This window comes from Protopterus annectens, chromosome 5.part1, assembly GCF_019279795.1.
Source record: "Protopterus annectens isolate FY-2018-M chromosome 5.part1, PAN1.0, whole genome shotgun sequence".
Classification (NCBI taxonomy): Eukaryota; Metazoa; Chordata; order Ceratodontiformes; family Protopteridae; genus Protopterus; species Protopterus annectens.
This window is the reverse complement of record NC_056736.1, coordinates 735,308,344-735,327,313: the sequence shown is the minus strand read 5'-3', so window position 1 is coordinate 735,327,313 and position 18,970 is coordinate 735,308,344. Positions and strand designations below refer to the sequence as shown.

Sequence of the window (18,970 nt, the reverse complement as noted above, 5' to 3'; positions counted from 1 at the left end):
TGTATAAAGAAACTGTTTATATTTTGAAATATGGTACAATAATTCCAAAAGGCCTGAATAATGATTTGAATTGGAAGTGTTTACTTTAAGAAATATTTTATGAGATAATTGATAAATTGGTAGTAATTAAGAAGGTGCTATATAAGGATGGCTATTTTGTATGTATTTTATTCCATGAAGGTGTTTTTACCAAGGCGCTAGAATAAAGGATTATTTCAGTGGCTGTTTTCTTTGTTTGGAGTCCTATACATTGGTATCCTGTTGTAACCATAAAGAAAAATAAACCTCCCTCCCTTGGAAATAGTTAGCCAGACCCCCAGGATGCCAACATGTTCTGCACTGGCTTAATTCCTAAAATGCAGAAAGTCCCTGGGGGTTAGTAAAGTGACTGGCAGACCCAGTGACGGATGTGGGGCACTAGACAGAGTGCCAGAAGAATGATGGAGAGGTAAACAAAAAAATAAAAAGCATAACTTAGCTCAATTAGGAAATATAAGTTACCAGCCTCTCTTAAACATCTGCAATCATAAATCATAATCGGGTAGTAATACAAGGTGTTTCTGAAAATGGGTGACATCTGTAATCATAGACTATAACTAGGAAGTAAAGCAAAGGCGACTCTAAAAATGAGGTACAAATTCTCATTCCTTATATGTTATGAGAATATATTTTAGTTTACTGTGGCAACCTTTGGAAAGTTCCTGTCACCAAATACTAAACCAACGTTTGCCTTCAGCAGGGTTTGTCTACAACTGCTTAATGGTCCGAGGAAGTAGCTGCAGAGTCTTACTGAAAATTTTGCTATGGGGAGGGTAGTAGCCTTGGTGCAGGTGTTTGAAGATAAGGTAAGAAAGGAGAAGGGCAGTATGGGAAATAATAGGAGGGGTACATGGCTATGATTGCATGCATTGAACACAAAATATGAATAGCTGATCATCTTTAATCAGGTTCTGTATTTAGTTGAACCACTGCCATTAAAATCAGTGGAATTCTGTTTGGGTAAAGAAGTTTCTCCTTATCCTTAAAGTTACACAGTCTTGGACTTGGCATATTTAGACATGCAGATGTGTGGGGGGTGGATTCTTTTCAGAAGCTTGAAGTTTCAAAACTTCGAACTTCAAACAGCCGAGACCAGAAGACTGAAGTTTTGAATTTTATGAACGTTTTGAATGGGAGATTGCAGTACAGCGTGGAATGGGATGTCTACCATTTTCCTCACAGTAGTGCGATCTCTGAGTTGCTATATTTATTTAGAAGGGGGTGTGGGGGTGCAGGGATTTTGCCCCCCTGCAAAAATGTAAACATTTTTTTTGTTTGTTTTTATTTATTTATTTTTTTATTTCGTTTTCCAAATTTCAAAACTTTGATCTTCTGTCTTTAGCCGTTTGAAGTTTGAAGTTTTGAGTCTTCAAGCTTTAGAAGTAAATCTATAGGAGTGCAAGGAGAGGGGTCTCAAATGCATTTTCACTGTTTCTGTTAAAGGCAACAATTTGTGGTTTTGTTTTAACAGCTTCATTATTATAAACTCTAACATCCTACCATAGTTCCCTTTTTCATAGACATTTGTTAACCAGGTTGAGCCCACTGGTTCCCTTTGCAGGAGTAACCTGGGAGCACTGTCTGGGTAAGTGACTTGCTCAGAGTCTCACAGTAAGCAAGTGAAGGCAAAAAGAATCAAACCCTGTTCTTTGGGCACAAGAAACAGCTCCTTAACAGTGCAGAGCCTTACGCTACTGTGCTGAATGCCAGAAAAAAATATGCAGACACTTGAAATATAATTGAATCTGCAGATTTTTGTTAGCTGTTGTCTGTAATGGTGCTTGTTCCTGACTGGAAACTAATGATTCAGAGGGCAGACTGTAGTTTAGGAAAGAATTTGCTGGTTGGAGGACAGCATATGGATTAAACCCAATATATTCATCTTCAGTAGAAATGAATGCCATGAGCATTTGATTTATATTAAACTTTAGACTACAAAAAAGTACAGAAATCTGTCCATGAAACTGTAAAAACAATTCTGCAGCTGTAACAGGTAAGGTGCAAGCAATCAATCTGGGCAGGGGTGGGGTAGCTTAGTAAGGATTATGAACATTACATTTATATTTTTATTTTATTTCTTTATTCTTTGTTGACCAGGTTAGTCCCACTAGGCTAGTAGCCTCTTTTCAGGGGAGACCAGAGGTGGTATTTATACTACTAGGGAAATTTGGCCAGGGCATCAGAGAAATGTCCCTACTCTTTTTGAGAAGTACCATGCGATCTTTTGCATCCAGTTCAGCTATACCATCTGAGGCAGATGGGGCCTCGGTTTAACACCTCCTCTGAAGTATGGCACACCCAGGAGTGCAGAATTTCCCTTATGCTGCACTGCACTGTTAGGACTCAGGACTCCTTCTACAGATAGTTAGGGGTGTTGGGAATACAGACAATAACAAGTGATGTTACCATAGAGAAGCAGCAAGGGGAACAACACTTTTGTTTCACACCTTGAAGTGTGGAATGTGAACAATGAACCTAACAAAGGTGTCACAGCATTGTCTCCTGCACTGATATATGGCAAGATGTGGGTAAGAAATTCACATGAAAGGCAAAACCTTTTTGTCACTCCCTATAACATAAAGCGCTGAATCCTGAATGGAGCTCAGGAAACCCATATTCAATTGCTAGCCCTAGATCCTGAGAAATCATCTTGAGGAAACAAAGAGTGGTATCTTTATGGCTCACCTATAAAGGTGTTGTTTAGTGTGGATCTGTGGCATAGAATGATGGAGCCCTGAAAAGACCTCAGGAAACTCAAATTCAACTATTAGTGGAATTTTCCAGCTCAACTATCCTGATTGCCACTCTCAGTCAGTGTATATTGAGAGGGGTACAACTTTCACCATAACAGATTGAGAATACATTGGCCGGTGCCCACAGGATTCCACAATAGTACGACTGCATATCTTGTGTGTGTGTGTGTGTGTGTGTGTATGTGTGTGTGTGTGTGTGTGTGTGTGTGTGTGTGTGTGTGTGTGTGTGTATATGTGTGTGTGTGTGTGTGTGTGTGTGTGTGTGTGTGTGTGTGTGTGTGTGTGTGTGTGTATGTGTGTGCATGTGTGTGTGTGTGTGTGTGTGTGTGTGTGTGTGTGTGTGTGTATGTGTGTGCGCATGCGGGGTGTGTGTGTGTGTGTGTGTGTGTGTGTGTGCGCGTGCGGGGTGTGTGTGTGTGTGTGTGTGTGTGTGTGTGTGTGTGTCTTCATGTTAGTACTATACTTGTGCAATCGGATGGCACAACCCCCTCTTTGTCCATGAATATTAACTTAAATCCAGTGGAACAGCTTACTTCTATAAAATGGAGACTGAGGAGGGGGATCCAAGATCATGGTCAGCTGTGAGGTGCAGCCAAAAAAGGGCAAAAACATTTTGAACATCAACGATGCTGAGACTCACATCAGGTTGAATAGATATGCCAAAATATTTTAAGGAATAGTTATATGAATGATAACAGTAATATGTAAAAATCGATATCTGACAAATATAAAGAAAATCTCCTATTGCACATAGCTTTGGTTTAACAGGAGACTCTATTCATATTTGTGGCAGCTAATCTGATTGATACTGATTGATAGCAAATATGATTTGACAGGCATATATATACCTTTGCAGACTCTGAAACATTGTCCCAGTATGGAGATGGAAAATCCACACGGCCAAGCATAATCTGGTCAAATAATACTTCCTGGTCATCTCCACTTCTGTGGATAGAAATCAAAGAAAATTAATATCTTAGTTCAAATGAAGAACACGTTGTGCTTTCATAGAACAGCAAGACTCATAATGTACCTTTCTATAAGATGCAGAGAAAAAAATGCTCTTTGGAACTAATGCTATTATAAAGGTACAAAACAACACAATTTACAAACGTGCTAACAGTACATAGCATTAAACTTGGCAGGGGGGCACAGTACATAGCATTAAAGTTGGCGGGGGGGGCACTGAGCTGCTTTGTATTAAGGAACATTGCTGGAGTACTGACTACAAGAAGAATAAGAAACAAAAAACGAAACAGAGTACATACCCCCGGAATGGTGGAAACCCACACAGTAGGATGTACGTTATCACACCAGCAGCCCAAATATCCACCTTTAGGCCATATCTGAAAACACAAAGAAAATTACTATTATCACTGTTAGGACTAGTTTATAGTGAACATAAAAAATTAGTAAAATTTCTTAATAACTGGAACAGTAAAACTGTCCTTATACATATGCTGAATGAAGCTTTTAAAGCTATAACCTTCATTCTTGTTTAATTTAAGATACTGCTGAAATAATGACACATAATTCTAATTGTTTTCTTCCACACCGAGTTTTACATTTTCATTTTTATTATCTTAATGTTGCTGTAACCCCAAAGACAGCCTTAGGTTATAGCCTCCCTTGTGTATTGGCAGCACAAAATGCCTCAAGTAGTGACAGGATATGCTTATTATAAAGATGTTCTGTCCAGCTCCAGCGGGCGCTACAGGCTATTAAAAGAGCTTGCTTGAGGCATTAGAGTTAAGGACATTGTTACCAACTGGTGTGGGTGAATTGGCATCATTAAATGTTAAAAATGTCATAGTTAGTGGTATATAGTAGACTTATCAATGCAATGTAATATGATAAGAACTGAACAGATGAACTATATAATGCAAATTATGAAAATGTTCCTTTAAACGCAGACTCATAGAATAGTAGTGAGCAGGGATGTGTCCTGTTCTTTCTGACCTCTACCGCCTACTGGACTTTCTCTTGTGCTCCACCATTATGGCCAACTGTTTCCTTTATTCTTCTGGCTTCCCTTTCTGTTTCCTTATTGTTAAAATAACCTCTGTGTTACGATTAGATCTGAAACAGCAACACTTTCAGTACTACCTTTCTGGTAGGTATACTGTTCCACTCATTATGTAAAATAAGACTTCATTTTTACATTTCTACCTGTACCCATGTGATAATGAAAAGGTAGTGAAGCTAAATTAACATACTACTTCCAGAACTATTTTCTCACTAGCAAGTAAACATTTAATATTTTTAAAGCAATGCTAGCAAGCTCAATGTCATTCAATGTGGACTCTTCTTTGGAGATTTAACTGTACTGATGTCACTATCTGTGCATAATAGCAGATTTCAACACGGTGCTCTGCATACAATGACAAAATGTATTAAGGCTACTATTAATATCTTCAACTCTTCCCAAAAGTTAATCTTCCAGCTGACGCCCATGAATCATGCCACTTTATTATGTGTATTGCTATACAAGCTGAAATCCTTCTGAAAGCCATTTGATGACCTCACTTATGACATTGTTGATCTGCATCTATCTTCCCCCATATTTCGTGGTCTCTAGCACTTCTCTGGTTCCACAGTTCCTTATAAGGCAGTTTCTTAATAATGGTTGCATTAGTCACACCTTAGGTTATTATATCCATGCCAACAGCATTCCTACAGGGTTTTGCTTGGTTCTTGCAAATCTTAGGTTATTATATCAATGCCAACAACCTTCCTACAGGTCTTTGGATTCCCTTGGTTTCCTCCACCAATTAATGCTCTTGCACTGAGCTGTCAGCTGACCTCACATTTCTTAAAAAATGCCACGGAAGTCTTACCATAGGTTCATAGGTTCATAGGATGATAGTAGGCTATTGGCCCAGAGGCCCTTATAAGCCTAGCCAAGAATTTTGCCCATGTTCCCACAAAGTCAGCACCTGTTTCCCCTGTCGAGCAGGGACACAGGTGGGATCCCAGGGGTGTATTTTCTGTTTCCCATCCAGTCGTCCAGGTTCCTCTTAAACAGGGCTAGAGAGGTACTCTGCTTAACATGGGGAGGGAGTCTATTCCACAGACGGGGGGAGTCTCTGGGACACAAATCTATCCCACCAACAAGTTCTATTAATGTCACACAACAGTTTTAGGCCTTGTGTGTGGGTTGCTTGAGTGCATTTTGACATGGATATGCAGCAACTCCATCAAGGCTGGGTCTGAGGTGGCCTTCTATGCCAGACACAGGTTACCTCTGAGAAGTCTGTACGAGACTGAGTAGAGGGACAGGGCTTTTAGCAATCTGTATAGGATAGGTATTTGAGACCCTGGATTTTCCTGGTCAGGAACCTCTGTGGTCTCTCCAGCTGCTGCATGTGCTTGGCAAGGTACATGCCGAAGGGCAATGTACTCGATAATGGGTCTGATAAGGGAGGAGTGCAGGGATATTATGAACTCCTTGTTCCTGGATGAAATACCCTTACTTATGAGTTGGGCCATGTAGAAAGCCTTCTGTACAACGGCGGCAACTGATCTTGCTTGCAGTGGCCTTACACTTCTGTGCCTTAAGCTACAAAATTGCTATCTGTGAACGTCATGATTTCCTTAACATCCTTCTTATTGCTATGTCCTTACACAAGATCCTGCAGGCTGCTTTGTTCAGTGAGAGAGCTATGAGGCACTGGTTCAAATCCCAAGGTCAGAGTACTTTAATTTATTATATTAGTTTATAGTTGCATTAATTAAAATATGTTCTTATCATGATTTATTTATTTCATTTTGTTGATCTGGAAAGTCCGACTGAGTATGATCTCTTTTCCAGAGGAGGCTCAGGGAGAAAACCTCCATGTAGGTTACAAAAAATATGTATTTACATTACATATAAGTTAAGGTAAAACAAAGATGCATGTTACATAAATGTCAGAGTAAAACAAAACTGCATAATCAGTCCAGAAATGCATGCTTAATTTACATGGTTGAAAGTTTTTTTTTTCCTTTCTTACTTTCTTTTATCTCTCTCTTTCTCTCTTGAAAACGTAAGATAGTTGTAGTGATAGTTTGAGGTTAAAGAAGGTAGTGGAAGCATACCTCTCAACTGTACAGATTTTTATAGAAAGTCCAGATTTTTGTCTCATATTTTTGGCTAAATTTTCATAAAATTGTGGTTTTCTGGTAAATTATTGGAGATTCATTAAAGACTTCTTCTTCTTTCAGCTTTTCCTGGTTAGGGGTCGCCACAGTGGAACTCCAGTCCGATAATGATTGGCAGTAAGTTTTTATGGTGCTGAGGTGCCAACTCGATGCCCAACTTTCAACGAAGGCACGCCCATTCTACGTACATCTTTCGAACGCTACTCAACCAGAAAGTAATGACATACACTTGTGTTTCAGACTTCATACCCATTCAGAAATTTCACTCTAAAGGAAAACCTGTTATTCTATCAACTTTCTAAGTTAGTAAGAACACTATTTAAAAACTGTCCCTATTTTTGGGTCTTTGTCCCCCATTATTTTTGCTTTGTCCAGATTTCTTGCTCCAAGAGGTTGAGAGGTGCGAGTAGAGAATGGGATGAAAAGATTTGGTTAAAGATGAAAGGTAAGGAGAAGAGGAAGCCAAGGAGAGATTCGAGTGAAGACGTTTAAGAGTGCGGAGCAGAGAGTATGGTTGATGGGTAATGATGTAATTGAGGGAGGTTTACTATGAGACGTGTGAATATAGGTGTAAAGTGAGAAAAGTGCAGTATGGGGGAGTACTAGTTTAAAAAAAGTGTGAGTTTTGGAAGCAGAGTGAGAGGAGCTTACAAGCAGAGATAGTGTGATAGGTGTGAAAGGGACATAAACAGAGTTGGGGTGGAGGAGATAGAGGAGTAAGGGAGTGAGGTAAGGGGAGGGGGTAGGAAGTTGAAAGTCCAGAAGTTTAATTAAGTTATATTATGTTAGTAAGTAATAACAGATAGGGTCTTAGTCAGATTTATCACAGTAGCACAGCCGTGTTTTATTTAGGTGCTGTCTGAGTTGTGTTTTAAAGGATGACAGACTTTGTGTTATTCCAACTGTGTGAGGGATACGGTTCCTGATTTTTGAGATATCCATGGAACAGAAGGAGTTGCCAACACAGTAATAGGATTTGATAACTGTCAAGAGGGATTTGTTGGATGATCTATGTTCTTTATTGCTAGACTAGCATTGGACAGTATTTTGAAGAGGTGGACTTTTTTGTGGCATGCAGATAGGTTTATAGGCAGTGATTAGTCAGGTGAAAGTTAAATAAAGGGGGAATAATAACACTTGTAATATTTAAATGTAGAAGTTTAAATTATGTTAGCAGGAATCAACTTCTTATATTCAACTGGAGGAAATACATTTCTTCCTCTGGGATCAGTCACAGTAGATAGATGAGGATAATAACTGAAATGAAGGTTTCGGCGACTGAAATATTAGGTGTGAAGGAATGGGCAGTAGGTGACCATCTGTTTTACATGGAAAGATTTTCACAACTGAACACTGAAGAAGGGACATTCCCGAAAGCTTTGTTGTTGTTTTTGTTTTTATCAATAAAGTGAGCGTTTTTCTATCTATTCGTTCTTCTTTCTGTTAACTGTGAAAGTAAGGAATAATAGAAGTAAAACCACAACTAAACTGTTTTTGAAAGATTTTCAGAACTGCCAGGCAGGAATAAAGTAACTCATTTCAGTTCAGTGGGTCTGAAATTGATATCAAGGGAAATAAGTATAACATGACTTAGAGGAACAGAACAGTTCTGGAGGATAATATCATAGACATACTTGTTAGGAAGAAGTTATTAGAACATTTGCTGATATATGGAGATCCTGTTACACAGGTTATTAGATGGGGTTGCACGGGGAGGGGAAAGGAACAGTGACAGGTAGGCAGAGACTGTGCCATATCTAATTATAAGCAGCAATGCTGAAAAAGAATGAAAGGAATTGTAGACGGCACATAGAATGCTAAATTAAGGGCACTTAAAGGGAAGAAGAGTGCTGTATGTGGTTTCGCATGGTTTAATTTCTCCAAGTCTTTAAGGTTTTTAATACCATGACAGGAATGGACCCCATTCCTAAGTCCAAATATGATTAAAATTCATAAAATTAGTACTGTTTCAATCTTTGATGTTAACCAAAAGTGCTCTTTGCAGCACCTGCAATGTTCCAAAAACTGACTCCTTCTGCAATTCATATGGAGTTACATGCATCGGTAGCAAACAAAACAAAACCTACATTTGTCTGTTTCTATGACATGTTGAATGGACTTTGTAAACCAGCATGTACATAATCCACTGTCCTGGGCTGCCAAAATTAACCTTTGTCTTTTGGTTTAAATTTACCTTTCCTTAACCATTCTTGCATTACATTTTGATCGACATCAGGTTGTTCCAGGAGTTCTGTACTTGGCCATTATAGTTAAGCCTTTTCCACATTTCTTACCTTTTCATCTGATCCTTCTTCTTATATTCTTTGTTTTGTTTTTTTTTTTTTGTTTTTTTTTTGCCACATTCAGTTGCTGCCTGATTTTTATCTACTTCTGGTTTGGTTTCCATTCCCATTTGACACCAACACGCTTCTGCTAAAGTAAGCAGGGAAGCCATCTTAGATTTGTTCTCCACATGTTTTAAAACTTTCACTATGTTAAGATCTTGTGAGATTAGCAGATATGTATGCAGTCTTACGATTGCAGATTTATACATGTAATTAATTTTGTGTATATGTCTATATGTACTTACTGATGTGGGGACAAATGTTTTGTCATGACAGCCTGTGCAAAATGTTAACAGAAAGGAGGCATGGGGATAGAGGTGATGGGACTGTTATCGGTGCCACAGGTCCTACATGTGACAGGGATAAGACTGAATTGCCACTGAGGTGAGAAATGGCTTAAATGACATGGCTATAAGCTTATGAGACAGCTGAAAGAAGCATGGGGGGCTACAGTAAAACAGTTCATCTTGGTGGAAAGAGTAAGCAGAGACCAAAGAACAAGGGTGAACATTTCATTTTGAATAAATTAATTTAAAATGATGAAAGCTACATAACTGTGAGTGACTGCAAGTCATTGATATAAAGGGGTGGATGGTGGGCTAAGACATAGTTTCTAAGAAAGACACTCTGAGTTTAAAGAGCTGAAATGGTTAATATAGGACATCTACTGAATAATATACATTTAGAAATGATTTAGTTATGAGGAAGTGCTTTTATTTATGAGGTGGTGCTTGGCAATTCACTCTTTTTCATATTTCCAAATGCAGTCCTGATTAATATTTGAAATGTAAGAAAACAATAAAATCCTTAAGTTAGAAATAGATGTAATGGAAGCATTGCACTATTAATCAATCTGTCTCTGTGTCAGAAAACGCATGTGTATGTGTCCCTGTAATTTAACCTCAACCCCTTCCTCCCTAAAAAGTGGTAAGTAGGGTCGGAGGTGAATCCTTGTACTTTTATGCAATACTGAAGTAAATGGCACACTGGCAAGATGCACTGATATCATATTAGTGCAAATTGTAAAACAAGTATTCTTCTCGTACCAAATGAAATGCTACATGCAGTAATAATGGAATACTTATTAGTGCAAACTGTAAAACAAGTATTCTTCTCGTATTAAAGTAAATGCTACATGCAGTAATGATGGAATACTTATTAGTGCAAACTGTAAAACAAGTATTCTTCTCGTACCAGAGTAAATGCTACATTCAGTAATGATGGAATACTAATTAGTGCAAACTGTAAAACAAGTATTCTTCTCGTACCAAAGTAAATGCTACATGCAGTAATGATGGAATACTAATTAGTGCAAACTGTAAAACAAGTATTCTTCTCGTACCAAAGTAAATGCTACATGCAGTAATGATGGAATACTTATTAGGGCAAACTGTAAAACAAGTATTCTTCTCATACCAAAGTAAATGCTACATGCAGTAATGATGGAATACTTATTAGTGCAAACTGTAAAACAAGTATTCTTCTCGTACCAAATTAAATGCTACATGAAGTAATGATGGAATACTTATTAGTGCAAACTGTAAAACAAGTATTCTTCTCGTATCAAAGTAAATGCTACATGCAGTAATGATGGAATATTTATTAGTGCAAACTGTAAAACAAGTATTCTTCTCATACCAAAGTAAATGCTACATGCAGTAATGATGGAATACTTATTAGTGCAAACTGTAAAACAAGTATTCTTCTCGTACCAAATTAAATGCTACATGAAGTAATGATGGAATACTTATTAGTGCAAACTGTAAAACAAGTATTCTTTTCGTACCAAATTAAATGCTACATGCAGTAATGATGGAATACTTATTAGTGCAAACTGTAAAACAAGTATTCTTCTCGTACCAAAGTAAATGGCTACATGCAGTAATGATGGAATACTTATTAGTGCAAACTGTAAAACAAGTATTCTTCTCATACCAAAGTAAATGCTACATGCAGTAATGATGGAATACTTATTAGTGCAAAACTGTAAAACAAGTATTCTTCTCGTACCAAATTAAATGCTACATGCAGTAATGATGGAATACTTATTAGTGCAAACTGTAAAACAAGTATTCTTCTCATGCAAAATTAAATGCTACATGCAGTAATGATGGAATACTTATTAGTGCAAACTGTAAAACAAGTATTCTTCTCATACCAAAGTAAATGGCTACATGCAGTAATGATGGAATACTTATTAGTGCAAACTGTAAAACAAGTATTCTTCTCGTACCAAATTAAATGCTACATGCAGTAATGATGGAATACTTATTAGTGCAAACTGTAAAACAAGTATTCTTCTCGTACCAAAGTAAATGCTACATGCAGTAATGATGGAATACTTATTAGTGCAAACTGTAAAACAAGTATTCTTCTCGTACCAAATTAAATGCTACATGCAGTAATGATGGAATATGTATTAGTGCAAACTGTAAAACAAGTATTCTTCTCATACCAAAGTAAATGGCTACATGCAGTAATGATGGAATACTTATTAGTGCAAACTGTAAACCAAGTATTCTTCTCATACCAAAGCAAATGCTACATGCAGTAATGTTGGAATACTTATTAGTGCAAACTGTAAAACAAGTATTCTTCTCATACCAAAGTAAATGCTACATGCAGTAATGATGGAATACTTATTAGTGCAAACTGTAAAACAAGTATTCTTCTCGTACCAAATTAAATGCTAGATGCAGTAATGATGGAATACTTATTAGTGCAAACTGTAAACCAAGTATTCTTCTCGTACCAAAGTAAATGCTACATGCAGTAATGATGGAATACTTATTAGTGCAAACTGTAAAACAAGTATTCTTCTCATACCAAATTAAATGCTACATGCAGTAATGATGGAATACTTATTAGTGCAAACTGTAAAACAAGTATTCTTCTCGTACCAAATTAAATGCTACATGCAATAATGATGGAATACTTATTAGTGCAAACTGTAAAACAAGTATTCTTCTCATACCAAAGTAAATGGCTACATGCAGTAATGATGGAATACTTATTAGTGCAAACTGTAAAACAAGTATTCTTCTCATACCAAAGCAAATGCTACATGCAGTAATGATGGAATACTTATTAGTGCAAACTGTAAAACAAGTATTCTTCTCATACCAAAGCAAATGCTACATGCAGTAATGATGGAATACTTAGTGCAAACTGTAAAACAAGTATTCTTCTCGTACCAAATTAAATGCTACATGCAGTAATGATTGAATACTTATTAGTGCAAACTGTAAAACAAGTATTCTTCTCGTATCAAAGTAAATGCTACATGCAGTAATGATGGAATACTTATTAGTGCAAACTGTAAAACAAGTATTCTTTTCGTACCAAATTAAATGCTACATGCAGTAACGATGGAATACTAATTAGTGCAAACTGTAAAACAAGTATTCTTCTTGTACCAAATTAAATGCTACATGCAGTAATGATGGAATACTTATTAGTGCAAACTGTAAAACAAGTATTCTTCTCGTACCAAATTAAATGCTACATGCAGTAATGATTGAATATTTATTAGTGCAAACTGTAAAACAAGTATTCTTCTCGTATCAAAGTAAATGCTACATACAGTAATGATGGAATACTTATTAGTGCAAACTGTAAAACAAGTATTCTTCTCGTATCAAAGTAAATGCTACATGCAGTAATGATGGAATACTTATTAGTGCAAACTGTAAAACAAGTATTCTTCTCGTACCAAATTAAATGCTTCATGCAGTAATGATGGAATACTTATTAGTGCAAACTGTAAAACAAGTATTCTTCTCAAACCAAATTAAATGCTATATGCAGTAATAATGGAACACTTGAATAAAAACTAAAGTTAGACCTGGTAGTTCCATCTGTTTTCATCCATCCATTTTGTGATAATGCTTTTCATCCCTTACACGGTCATGGGGAACAATGGGTGTAATGCAGTGAAACCCCTTTCTGGGCCTGGCACTGGTCAGTTACAGAATACACACTCAAACAGTGGATGATCACTTGTGGGTGGTTTGGAGACGACTGTTCATCTACTGTGTGTCTTTCAGAGATGGAAAGAAACCACAGCACCTAATAAAAACCCAGGAGGACACAGGCAGAACTGTATGGGTTCTGCACAGAAGGTGCCTCTGCGAAAAATCAAACTGGATAACAAACAGATATATACTCGCTAAACTGTATAACATTAACATTGTTGTTTAGTTCAGAAAATTACTAATTTTAAGAATTCCGTTGCTTGTGTTTTCTTTTTTCTTTAAATGATGAAGTCCTTTTCTCCTTTGTATTGTTTATTGTTTGGAATTTTTTGTGTTATAGTTACTTTTTGTGTATTACGAGGAAACAAATTATACCCTATAAACGGAAAACATCAGAACCTGAAAGGAGGGGGACTTCAATGGTTAACAAAATGCAAACAGATCAATGAATCAATGAGAAAAGAAATGTATGCATATATATATATATATATATATATATATATATATATATATATATATATATATATATATATATATATATATATACACACACACACACACACACACACACACACTCACACATATAAGTATATATATCTTTAAAAGTGTCTTAGCATAGCTCACCCTGTCTCTGCTATAATCTCAGGGGCCACATATGTTGGAGTTCCGCAGACGGTATAGAGAGGCCCATCTACTATTGTAGCTAAACCAAAATCTCCCAGCTTTAGGGACTTGCTGCCATCCTGATGTTCATAAACCTAAAAAAAGATACAAATAAACGATTAAGTTCACAGTCAAATAAAAATGAATATAAAGTTGTGAACATTACCAAAATATATGACACACTGATCTGTACCAATAAAACATACATTACTACCACTAAATGAGATGCATTCATACTAAAACATATTAAAAGCTACAACAATCATTTCTTAGGTCAGGAGCCCAGAAATACTTAAATAATTATGCTTCATGCTTACAAATTAAGTAATATATTGCTGTTACAAGCCCAGGAGATGGTGTGGAAAACGTAACTACCATTTTCTGGTATTGATCAAATTCCTTCACTTGAGCCAACACAATTTAGAGCCAATTTGTGACAAGTCAAACACAAACAACTTAAGGAATTCTTCCCACCCCAAGTAAGACATCTCTGGCAACAAGGGTGTGCAGAAGATTCCAGAAGAAGTATAGATGACTGTAGAGTCTGGTGTGCTCAGTGTTTAAATCTAGATGGTACAATGTGCTCACAATAAAGACTGCTGTAAAGTGTGCTCAGTTGGTATCCATCCCAAAGTAGTTCTGAACCCTTTATCCATATTCTGTCTATGCCTTGCTGAAATTTCCAGAAGTTTTTGAGCTTCTGACAATATCCCTGGCTGTGTTCTACATGAACTACAGAGTGAACTGGGACCTCACCTGTGTACCCTGTTCAATCACAGCCTCACCTCCGGCTATGTCATTACTGAATAGTGCGCTACTACAGTCATACCTCTCCAGAAAGGAGAAGCGACTACAGACCCTGGGAACTATTGTGCCATTAGCCTGACGAGTCTGATATGCAAAGCTATGGAATGCATCATCATGGACTTAATGAACAAGGATATAGGAAATCTCCAAACTCTGGATCCCACACAGTTTGGTTTTGTGAAGGGTAGATCATGCCTGCTCAACTTGGTCGACTTCTTTGAGTCAGTCACCAGAGCCGTGGATGAAGGCAAGGTGGTTCATACAGCCTACCTTGATCTGGCCAATGCCTTTGATACCATTCCCCACTCAGGAATCATAGAAAAACTCAATAAGCTAGGCATCAACCCCTATATCACTAGGTGGGTTGCAAACTCCCTAACAGATAGAACCTGCAGTGTGAAAGCAGCTGACTCTAAGTCAGACTGCCGACCAGTCACGAGTGGAGTCCCACAGGGTTCGGCCCTGGGTCCTCTCCTGTTTAATATCTACTTCTCTGAAGTCCAGGCCAACGCTGCACTGGTCCAGCAATCAAGGAGTCTCAATCCTCACTGCTAACACCAGTGAGGGGCGTCCATATAGGGAAAGGATAATAAATACACACCCAGTAAAGTACAATTTCCCTTAAGAGCAAACAGAGATCACAGTCAGTCTGGGGCTGGTTTCTCCCTTTCTCTCCAGGTTCCCAATAAGACTCCCCAATGGCACAACTATAAGGTCCAGATCTCAGCCTAGTGGGCAAGCTAAAATCTCCAGCACCCTCTCTGTCCAACCAGTGCTTTGTGTCCCTGCCCAAGTACCTGACACACACATACTTTGAGATAAGAGTTATATACAACCACATAGACACTCCTGGGGAAGGCTGGCACAGATTCTCCAGCTGTGCCCCCTTTTACACCGACTATATGGTAGAAATCACTGCCACCACCCAGCTAATATTTATCAGCTACTCAAAGCCCCTTATGAAAGGGTGTCCAATTATTACTGTGCAATATTATTATCCAAATGGTAAGTGCAACCTAACAGTCAAGACTTATTTGGAGTGACTTGGTACAGTATCACTATATACATGCAATGTACTCTAGAGCTTAAATTATCTCTACACAAAACAGCCACAGTTGAAAGGTTTAAAATATTTAATAATAAATAAAAAAAACACAAGACAATACTTCTTACTACACAGTGCTAGTCCAGAGTTCAGAGATCACAGAGAAATACTTAAAATAATACAGTAAAAAAGTTCTGACATCACAGAAAAACAACCTAGTCTAATCTTCCTATTGCTAGCTATATCCAAGAGAAAACACAGTTCTAAAATCCTACTTACATATAAACACAGGCAGAGTGGTGAGTTGGATGTTCTCAAGACAAATGCTTTCATTCTTTATGTCCTTAAATTGATAACACAGTACCACTGATTCATTTCAGATTACATCATTTATTTCTGGTTCCCAGACTAACAGACTCTCAGAGGTTAATAGCCCATTTGATCTTGCAGCTGGTCAGGAACCAGAGCAATAAAAGGAATTATACATGCAAATTCTAGCCCTTAACTCTGGCCTCAAAACAGTAGGCAGAACTCCTTCATCCAGACATATCGGCTCCAAGCCCTGAGATCAAAGACAGTCATGAAATGCTTGACTTATCAGCTTTCTTACAGCAGAGTGGAGTGTTGTTACATTTTTGCAGTTCCACATCTAACACCATTTTTTCCCATTTAACAGAACAAGCCTGTGGCTTATATTAATATTTACAAATGACAGAATTATCTACAAAATTCTATCTGGCTAGGCTGGCAGCCTTCACCTATCTTCACAGCATGTACCTCACTAGACACTTACAACAACTGAAGAGGCCACAAAAGTACCTCACAAAGAGGATCATGGGCCTTAAACAGTTGTCCTATATGGACAGACTCAAAAAACTCCAACTATTCTCTGTCTCATATCGCCTACTTAGAGGCGATCTCTGCTTGACTTAGAAAGCCATGTCTGACCCAGCTCTTTTAGAAATGCTACATCTAAAGAAATCCCAATCTCTCTGCACCACACGCTCCAGAGACATCAACCTCATTACCACAATCAATAGAATGTTCGAGGGACAGGTTCATAACCCAGAGACTGCCCATGCTATGGAATAGACCACATACATGTCAAGCAGAGCACCTCGCTGACCCTTTTCAAGAGAAATCTTGACGAGTGGATGAGAAATAGAAAATTCACCCCGGGGATAACTCCAGGGGCTCTACTTGACAGAGGCACTGGGAACTAAGGCCGGATGGCACGATACCAGTGTAATCCTATGGCTAGGCTTGTAAAAGCCCCAGGATTAGCCTAGTACACACCTATGAACGTATGAACCTATGTACTTTTGCTATCACGTTGAAGTATATATTGCATATGAACATGTATGAATTATTTAATGCATTGCACTTTTATTCTAAATTAGAGTGGTTATGGTCACATATACATGCCAACAGATAGATTACATTCAATAATGACTTTGTAACATATGAGTAAAGGCCAGTTAAGAGTTCTTTGGAACCAGAGGAGATGCCATTGAAAATCTGATCAGCCAGATAGAAAGCCTTCCAAGACACTGCTGATATATGATGATCAAAAAATAAGGAATTATAAATAAAAGTGAATAGATCCCTAACAATGGCATCTGATTGGAGGGGTGTGTCTTCTATATGGGATAGAAAAATGTTTTGTTTACCAAAATGAACTATACTAAATTGTTCACATTTAATATGAGACCACTGTCTTTGTACCAGTTGGTCTAACCCATGTTAGAGCAATTGTGAGCTAGTTGAAGCTTGAGTAACAGCACCCAATTTACAGTTGTCTGCAGACTTAGATAACCATAGGCCAGGAATGTTGGGCTGAAGGTCTGAGAAATGGACTTCAACCCTAACTATAACTTCCTTACCGTAGATGTTAAAGACCTCTACACCAGTATACCTCAAGATACTGGTATAGAGTGGGTAACTCGAGTTATGGTTAAGAATAAGGCTACAATAGATGAAATTTCACTTGTGAAAGAGCTCTTGGAAATTGTTTTCTACAACAATTTCTTTATGTTTGGCGACAACTTCTTTCTTCAGAAAATAGGTGTGGCAATGGGCTCCCCTTGTGGAGCTAGCATTGTTAACTTAGTGATGGCCCACTGGGAGTCTGAGTATGTGTTCAAAAATGACAGTATTAAAAACAAATTAGTCTTTTACACACGGTATCTAGATGATATCTTTATTCTGCTTAACGGTAACCAAAAGTCGAGTGAAACAGTATTAAATATTTTTAACACCTCAACTGATTTCTTCCATTTCACTTCCACCTTTTATACTGATAGGATAGCTTACTTAGACATTAATTTATCAAAAAACCTTGCTTTGAAATGTTACCAGGCAAAAATACACAGGAAGGAAACATATTCGAACACGTTTTTACACTTTACCAGCTGCCACCCTTTTTACCAAAAACGTTCAGTAATTAAAGGTCAATTAGTACGAGCAGCTCGTATAGTTTCTACTGAACAGGATTTCCAAGAGGAATGTCAACTCTTGGGAACGATGTTCACACAGAGAGGCTACCCTTTGGAGCTAATTTCAGGACTGATCTTTGAAGTGAGCGACAAATGTACTAAAGGAATGTATAAACCTATTTTGTCAATGAAAAAGATAGTTACCATGCAAGAGATCACATCAGAAAATATGGGAAATTCTGTAGTAACAGAATTGAGTGTCCTTGCCACACCTGACTCACCAAAAACAAAGTTCATTACAACCTATAATACATTCAGTTACCACTGTATAGGGATACTACGTAAAAACTGGGTTATTTTTGCAAGTAACCCTAGTATATTAAACAAATTGGGTGAATACCCGGGCACTATATTTAGGAAGGGTAGGAATTTGAATTTACTATATGAACAACGCCGGAAAAAACAACCAAAAATAACTGGTATGTATAAATGCCAAAATTGCAATTATTGCAAATTAGTAACTGAATCCAACAGATTTGAAATAAATAATGTTCAATATAGACTGAAGTGTAGGGCCAATTGCAACACTAGAATGGTAGTGTACCTGGCTAAATGCCAGGGATGCCAGGCATTTTACATCGGTAAGACGGAGAGGAGACTCTGTGACCGTATGTATGAACACTCATATGCCATTAGCAGGAACAAACAAGACAATGCCCTAGCTAAACATGTGGCAGAATTTTCTGGACATCAGTTCAGATTTTTAGTT

General features: G+C 37.7%; 1 protein-coding gene across 5 annotated transcripts in view; it reads right to left on the bottom strand.

The window, feature by feature from the left end:
- DCLK1 (doublecortin like kinase 1) overlaps positions 1 to 18,970 on the bottom strand; it is a 2,564,464-nt gene that overhangs the window by 222,523 nt on the left and 2,322,971 nt on the right. For all 5 annotated transcript variants that reach the window (XM_044073374.1, XM_044073373.1, XM_044073375.1 and 2 more), the window contains exons 12-14: positions 13,876 to 14,009; positions 4,061 to 4,138; positions 3,641 to 3,737 (exon numbers count right to left, since the gene is read on the bottom strand). In XM_044073374.1, coding sequence (XP_043929309.1) covers positions 3,641 to 3,737; positions 4,061 to 4,138; positions 13,876 to 14,009 — 309 coding nt within the window. The remainder of the gene's footprint in view (positions 1 to 3,640; positions 3,738 to 4,060; positions 4,139 to 13,875; positions 14,010 to 18,970) is intronic.